The sequence below is a fragment of the Myotis brandtii genome, unplaced genomic scaffold, assembly GCF_000412655.1.
Source record: "Myotis brandtii unplaced genomic scaffold, ASM41265v1 scaffold316, whole genome shotgun sequence".
Lineage (NCBI taxonomy): Eukaryota > Metazoa > Chordata > Mammalia > Chiroptera > Vespertilionidae > Myotis > Myotis brandtii.
The window spans coordinates 959,785-968,073 of NW_005362116.1; the positions used below are offsets into that span (position 1 = coordinate 959,785).

At 41.4% G+C, this 8,289-nt stretch overlaps 2 protein-coding genes across 4 annotated transcripts in view; both read right to left on the reverse strand.

Moving 5' to 3' along the window:
- The window catches only part of ACTR8 (ARP8 actin-related protein 8 homolog (yeast)), an 18,576-nt gene extending 18,412 nt beyond the window's left edge, over positions 1 to 164 (reverse strand). For all 3 annotated transcript variants that reach the window (XM_005870297.2, XM_014542944.1, XM_014542943.1), the window contains exon 1: positions 9 to 164. In XM_005870297.2, the coding sequence (XP_005870359.1) occupies positions 9 to 131 (123 nt within the window). In that variant the 5' untranslated portion in view covers positions 132 to 164. The remainder of the gene's footprint in view (positions 1 to 8) is intronic.
- Positions 165 to 2,324: 2,160 nt separating this feature from the next.
- LOC102260118 (selenoprotein K) overlaps positions 2,325 to 8,289 on the reverse strand; it is a 6,250-nt gene continuing 285 nt past the window's right edge. The window contains exons 2-4 of the mRNA XM_014542947.1: positions 5,178 to 5,268; positions 3,495 to 3,578; positions 2,325 to 2,415 (exon numbers count right to left, since the gene is read on the reverse strand). Of these exons, the coding sequence (XP_014398433.1) occupies positions 2,325 to 2,415; positions 3,495 to 3,578; positions 5,178 to 5,268 (266 nt within the window). The remainder of the gene's footprint in view (positions 2,416 to 3,494; positions 3,579 to 5,177; positions 5,269 to 8,289) is intronic.

Genomic DNA, 8,289 nt, shown 5'->3' on the forward strand with positions numbered 1-8,289 from the left:
CGCCTCACCTCCTGCAGCGACTCCGGCACCTGCGCGGGCACGATGGGCCGCTTCACTCCACGCTGCTCCTTTTCCTTCTCCCCGCCCTTCTCCTTCCCGTTTTCTGCGTCCCCCTTCTCCGCCTGGGTCATCGCGGCAGCAACCCCATGCCCACAGTCAAGATGGCCGCCGGGGCGTCGCCGGAGAATCCCCGGAAACGGAAGGGCAGAGCCGCCCGCTAGGGGACGAGCTTGCGCGTGTGAGCGGATTAAGTAAACAGATGGTGCTGGGATTGGTCCTGGCATACCCTGCCAGCAATATCCCCTGCTGTGTTGTTTTGAGTGCTTACCATGGACAGCCATACCGGCATCTCATTTCGTCCTCACACCCATCTCTCCTGGCAAAAGGATTCCCAGACACCAGACATGGGTTCTCATATTTCACAGGCCCTGCTCAGTCAACCCAGATGTTAGGGTTCTCTGGAGCTGGCCCTCCTCCCTACACACTTCTTGGATGACTGGGCCTCGCCAGCATGGCCAAGGATGAACCCGAGTGGCGGCGGGGGCGGGGGTGAAAGGATTAAGAAAAGACAGACAAGAGAATGATGAAAGCTGGGTCTCGGTGGGACGCTGCTCCTCCGGCCGGGGACAGCGCCCACAAGCTGTGTATTTTATAGCAGATGCCAGGAGGCAAAGTAAGGGCGTGATCAAGATGTTTAACAACATTCTCGTGGGTTTCAGTCCTACTCAACTACATGCACCTGGACTATATCACTCAGGCACGTGGGGCCACGTGTTGGGACCATAGGTTCAAGTTTACCACTATAGCTGTGGGCTATAATTGTGCTGAGGGCTCTGCCCTCCAAGCTGGGACTTGCACGTGGCAATGAGAGGACTGTGCCATCTCCTCAGTCCAAGGCTTGAACCTGTCCAAAACACTGTAGCCGCGCCCCACAGATGACTTTATCCAGTTTCATGGTTTTAAATATGAAGATAACTCCCAAATATATGTTTGCAGTGTGGACCTTTCCGAGATCCATTGATTATTTGGTATTGCCACTTGGATGTGGACAAGGCATTTATGTCCAAAATGGAACTCATCAATTCCCAACACCCCCCCCCAAAACCTACTCCCACTTTTACCATTTCTGTAAAAGTCACTTTGATATCATCCCCATTTCATGGTTGAATAAATACTTATAAATGGATATAAAAATACTTTTATCTCAACACTTTGGTTGCAAAGTCTGTGAAACATTGGAAGTAGAATTATCTGTATTATTCATTCTTCCAATAAATATTTCAGTGCCTATTACATGTCACTGTTCAAAGTATTGGGGTAAAGACAAAATCTCTAACCTCATAGAGCTTCCATTTTGGTGAAAGAATGTGAGTTACCAGCATTCAAGATGAGGTTAAAGACAAAACAACTCTTTAGAATTCAAATTTGTCTAGATAGCATTGAAGTCTGTATATTTAAGGACCACTTAGTCTTCATTTTGTATCTTCATTTTGTAGCTCAGTTTTGTTGGTTATGGCTTTATAAATACTCCGATAATTATATACAGCAGCAAATTTAACACCTTGTATTAAAGACTTACGGGACAAATGTTTCTAGATAAAAATTCAAAAACACAGATGTATGCATACTACTGAAATAAATACAATGTGATTTATTTATATATGAGAACAAATTAACAATGAACATTTTCAGAAGTTGAAAAAGGACACCAACAGTACTAAATACCTAGGCTTTTAATTTTCTTCAAATTCGGAGTTTTAATTATACAAAGATGAGTAGTCAATTATGTAACCTAAAAATATTTACTTATTAAACTATATTAACACTTTCAATAAACTATACAAAAAGATAATGAGACAAACATGTGCATTTATAGAATTGCATGTCAGTCATGCCAGATCCCTGTGAGGGAATTCCCAACACGACCTCATTCGTCTGTGAGGACACAGAGTAATTCTTGTTTAGACATACACATTCATTTACTTGTCCAGCCTGGTCAGCCCTCCACTGCTTGATGGTTTCCTTCCGCTATGAATGTGCATGTCCAGTTGTCTGCTTCTTAGAGCAGACATTTACCTAAAAGAAAGCGTTACAATAATTAGTTGCTAGTTATTCATTCAGATCTGTCTGAAAAATCCAACAATCATTACATGTTATAAACCTGTTTCAGAAGATATTTTGATAATAAAAGCAAAGGATTTTTCAAGGATTAGGATAGAAATATTTTTCCAAATAATGTGTTAGGCAGCTTCTATTTTCTTAAAGACCTTCCTAAGGAAGCATTTACAAAATAAAATCCCTGTAGAATAATTTCAAATTTTAAGTTACCTTCCTCATCCACCAGCCATTGGAGGAGGACTGGGGCCACGCAGATGATTAATTCGACCCATTCTTCTGGGAGGGTTTCCTGGGGGCCTAATAAAAGAAAAAGTTAATTTATACTGTTTAGTAGACATCTTAAATGGGTTCCTTTTAAACACTCAAATAGACCCTTTTATTTAAAATACCATTTAGGTCAAAAACTCAAACTTTGACAGGGGCCAGACATATAAAGCACATGAGGAAAGTGAGTCAGGCAAGGACTATGATGAACTGAGCAGCACTTCCAGTTCCAGTTGATTTTTGCCACATGGAAACACAAACCTAACCCCTGCTGCTTGATCTTCTGAGTTTTTCATTAGCAGCTGGAAATCTAGATTCTAAAGTGAAATCTCTAGATTTCAATGTTGGCTCTCAGTTTTTATCCTCTAATTTAGGTATTTCCCATCGGATATATGATGTACATTTTAGCTTTGCCAGGTTGACTATATTATCAAATCAGAGGCAACTTCACTTATTTATAGTAATGCATTAATTTTGTGAAATAGAATTTAAACCTTTAATTTCCATTAAGCCTATCTATCAATCAAATCAACCTTATCTAATCTGATTAAAATATACAAAAGGGTAAAAACACCTATTATCAATTTAAAAAGCTATATCCTCTTTTGAGGCAGCATGAAACCTGGAGAGTATTATGCTAAGGGAAATAAGCCAGTTAGAGAAAGACAAGTATCACATGATCTCACTTATATGTGGAATCTAATAAACAAAATAAATTGACAAACAAAAATGATCCAGAAACATGGAAGCATGGAACAGACTGATGAATCTCAGAGGGAAAGGGGGGAAGGGTGGCAGGAAGAGATTAACCAAAGAACTTACATGGGTGCATGCATAATCCATGGACAGACAATAGTGCAGTGAAGGCAAGGGAGGGGGGGTGAAGGGGATCAATGAGGGAAGGAAAGTGGGACATCTGTAAAACTTTCAACAATAAAGATAAATTTTTAAAAAAATCAATGACTAAAAAAATAAATAAAATAAAATGAAGTGGGGGTTAAACTACCATGATCTTGAAAGTTTATTCATTTCCCCCCATTTTTCCCTTAGAGTTAAAGGTCTAAGAGATAAATATTATAGATATAAAAATAAATACAAATAAAAAGCTGTACCCTCTTCCATCATCGTATCTGGAATCAGATGAGTTTCCGTAGCCTCTTCCCTTTTTCACATCTTGCTGAAGCAGAGTTCTGAAACTGAAACAAGGGGCAGAAAACAACGGAAGAGCCACTTTCAGCATTATAAAATGTAGTTCATGATTTCGACTATCATCTCTGGGTAGACAGTTAGCTCCAAGCCCACATTTTGAAAAGCCATCATGACACCACCATCTAACACGAGCACTTGTCTCAACAGTGTGCGCTATGTTCTGTGCCAAAGCCGCCCTTCCTATCTTCTTATTTGCTGATAACTCTCCCGGACAGTCATCCCAACTTCTTCCTCTACATCAGCTGTCACGGCTCAGTCTGGTTTTACAGTACTGCACATTCATTGCTCTTGCATTTCCCCCACCGACAGCCTACCTTCCATTACCTTGGACAGGGAGAGCTAAGAGTGGTATGCCAGAGGTACAGACCTTCTGGGAATCCATTTAAATGAGCTTTTATTTATGAAGGAGGACGAATTTAACTAAGTTAAAAGAGTATTTTAATAAACAATACGGAATAGGTAAAATTTATAAAACTATGAAAAAGTTTTGCTCTGGGTAACTTAAGTTGGAGCTGTCGCTTCCATTTCACCCTTTCTAATTTATGCTACATGCAGCCACCAAATTAATCTTTCTAAACCATAGCAATAATCAAATTAAGTATAAAGATCACAGACTGATAGTCAAACTTCTTTGCCACCTTTCCTATGTTTCTTCCACCTGGAATAACTTCCTCTGATGCCCACCTCCCACAATCATGCCCACCATTCCGCCATATAATATAAAGATATTTACTGATATTAAAGTCAATGAAAGGACTATCTCCCACATCTCTGCATCCCTATAGTTCTCTATCCACGAGACACTCAAATATAAACTTGCATTAAAACTTAGGATATCTTCAAACTTAGGATAAGTAAGACTTGTTAATAATTAATGGATAATTTTCATAAAATACACAGCAGGTCAAAGACCAAAAAGTGCATTTAATTAAGAATTGCTTGAAATGATGGTGAAGTTTAAATTTGTCTCCTCTGTATTGATTCTAACCTTTAATTATTAAAGAACAAGAACAATGCCCTAGCCGGTTTTGTTCAGTGGATAGAGCGTCAGCCTGCGGACTGAAAGGTCCCAGGTTCGATTCCCATCAAGGGCACATGCCTGGGTTGCAGGCTTGATTCCCAGTAGGGGGCATGCAGGAGGCAGCCGATCAATAATTCTCTCGCATCATTGATGCTTCTCTCTTTCAATCTCCCTTCCCTCTCTGAAATCAATAAAAATATATTTAAAAAAAACAAATTAAAAAACAAAAAAGCCAATTTTGTATAATGTTGAATAAAATTTGCACATACACACTAAAGCTGGGACTAGTAGACAGAAAGTGGGGTGCTGCCATTAGGTATTAGAATGGGCAGGCCTGGCTCCAGAGCTGCAGGTTGATATGATTACCATCAAGACTAAGGTATAGTGTCTAGCTTACCAACTCAACTAACATATTCATAGTCATAAGATGTCTGGTGGCATTTCCTTTAGTAAAGCTATTAATTTAGAAAACATTAAAAACTGCTTCAGGAAAGCTGAGCATGTTTATGATATGCAACATAATGTACCTAAGTATCAGGGCTATTAAGACTTCTACTATACTTACAACAAAACCACGAACTCAGCTATTCCCCAGAAGAAATCTGTTATCAAAGATAATCTCCATGGGGACTGACTCCTGCTGTCCAACACTTGTCCTACAGACAATAATAAAGAAACTTTAGTTAGTACTACAAATCCCTGACAAAAGACACATTACATTTAATAAGTTAAGTAACAATCATAGATCCCGTTTTCAACTTGTCCATTGTTCCAAATAGTCAACAAAAAAGAGAGGTCTGTTATACACACCATTCTAAGGAAGGATTCAGAGAAGTAACTCTCTGTGATCTAGGGGCCATTCCTTTACTATGTCAAATGCTTTCCTAAAACTTGCAATTTGGGGGGATGATCAAGTATTTTCTCTCTCTCTCTTTAATTGTGGTAAAAATATACACACAAAAATCTACCATTTGAAGTATACAATTCTACAACATCCTTCCTATATAATAAAAGTGTAATATGCAAATAGACTGAACAGTTGAAGACTGATCCCTATGACACACAGTGACCACCAGGGGGAGCACCGCTCAGCCAGAAGCCAGGCTCACAGCTGGTGAACCCAGTGGTGGTGGCAGGAGCCTCTCCTGCCTCTGCTACAGGTGGGCGGTAAGGAGTGAGGGGTCCTGGACTGCAAGAGGGATGTCCACCTACCAGCTTAGGCCTGATGGGGGGCCGGGGGGGGGGAACGGGCCCAAGCTGGCAGGCAGACATCCCCCAAGGGATTCCGGACTGTGAGAGGGCACAGGCCGGGCTAATGGACCCCGCCCATCTCCACCGCAGTGCACAAATCTTGTGCACCAGGCCTCGTTAAGTATATTCACGTTGCTGTATAACCATCACCACCATCCATCTCCAGAACTTTTTCATTGTCCCAACTGAATCTCTGTACCCCTTAAACACTAATCTCCATTTTCCCCTTTCCCCAGCCCCTGTGAAATTTCTGTCTGTGAATTTGACTACTCTAGGAACCTCATGAGGGCTCACACAATATTTGTACTTTGGTGACCAGCTATTTCACTTAGCATAATGTCTTCAAGGCTCACCCATGTTGCAGCATGTGTCAAAATTTTCTGCTTTTTTCAAGGCTGATTAATATTTCATTGTGTGTGTGTACTACATTTTGTTGATCCATTCACCTGTTGATGGACACTTGGATTGCTATTGTGAAAATGCTGCTATGAACATGGGTGCACAAGTATCTGTTTATTCAAGTATTTTGAGGAAACAAATGGGTAAATGTAAACTCACATCACTTCAATTTTTCTAAACGTGTTCAAGGTACTCCTTTTCACTTGCAAAGCCTCTTGCCTGCACAAAAAGACTGTTTACACATACTCTTCCAGGTCTTAGATTCAGTTATTTCGATAAAATTTTTAGAAATCAAAGAAATCTGTGTGCTCTAAGTATTGAAGAGAATTTGACTTATTCATTAAAATGACTATTTTTCTGTAAAAAAAGCTATTCATTCTAATTATAGACTTCAGCTTTATCTTAAGCAAAAGAGGATCTATTTTTCAAACCACTTGAAATGATAAAAGCTATAACCTGAAAAGTTTAGTACTCTAGAGTTTCAGCCTTATAAGTCAAGAGGTCAGAATATTCTGGAAGAGCTGCCTGTCAACTACCTCTCCTCTCCATTTCCCCAAGGGCTTCTCCATGCTTTTTACTTTCCCTCTTGCCTTAACCAGTTTACTGTCAGGTGTGTCTAACACACAGCACTACTGAGAAAAAAGGGCCACACTTAAAGACACAGCATGGGCGACAGGTTCTGCCTCTTAGTGGCTCTGCACCGTTGGCTGATGTGACATTTTCCATTTTCCTTCTCTGAGAAAAAACATTCCAGGGCTAATCGTATAGAATTGTTTGGGAAGAAGTAACCTGACAGTAAGAGAAATGTTTTAACTCTGAAGTGCTGATAAATACAGTCCTCCTAAGAAAATAGATCTAATTGGAACCCACCAATTCTTCCTGAGTGATTCTAAGGAACTTATTGCAGGCACTTGCATCATTCTAGCGATTTGCACTTTCCCTTGGTTTCTGAAGGCAGAAACCTTCCCTCCGAACATCCTTAGAGGGAAATGAGTTGCCTGAATGCAAACTGGCATTTCCCAACTATACACGTGAAATAAAAAGCCTTTGTGTTATTTAAGTGGATCAAATATGATTACGCATGCACAATAACACACCACAAACAGAAAGCATCATTCAACAATGCACATATAGAAGCGGCCAGCCTTGATCACAAAGGATAAAACACAAAGTTTGCAAGTGCCCAAATGAGGATGAAGCTTTAATTTTGGCTTGTGTCCATCAACCTACCCGTTTCAAAGAGTTTTAAGTGGGAGAAAGAAGAGAGAGATTTTGAAGAGCAAAGAAATACAAAGTGCACGCACTGACTATCTTAATCATCTCGGAAGATAAACAGATGATTCAATACAGCCAGCACCTAGCTCCCGCCATCCACCAGCTCCTTGCTAAGACTGCACTAGGCGTTTATTGCGCCTGAATCCAACAGGTGGCCCAGTCCGACTGCCTCTCCTCTCCAGGCATTTTCTTTGTGACGTCACGGGATTGAAGTCTCTCTCGGATTCTCTAACCCGGGACTAACTAACTTGCTCTCGAGAGATTGGTGCTTCTTCCTGTGCCTCTTAAAATCGGGCAAAAACGCCACGTATGGCTAGTTCCCCTCTCCCGGGAAAAGCCCGCCCAGAGCGTCCCTCTGCTTCTCTTGGGTCAGTTACAGAAAGGCGGGCAGTGCGCTCGGTCACGGCAGGACGCAGACTCCAGCCACCTCGGTTCGAATCCGCACTGAGCCATTAGCTACCACTGTCACCCCGGACAATGGGATCTACCTGCGCCTCAGTCGCCATCCGTAAAGTCGGGAAAGTAAAATACTAGCTCACTAGGGCTGCTAAAAGGACGGGATGAGATGGTAAGCGAACAACGCTAAGACAGTGTCTGAGGCACAGGCGCTACGCAGATGGCGTTAATGTTGCTATTTCTAGTTAAGGACACAGACGCCCGAGACTCAAGACCCCTTCCGCGACACCCACAATAAAAATAAAAAAAAATAAAAATCAGAGGCCCGACGAGGGCGCCCGGCCAGCCGGTAGACC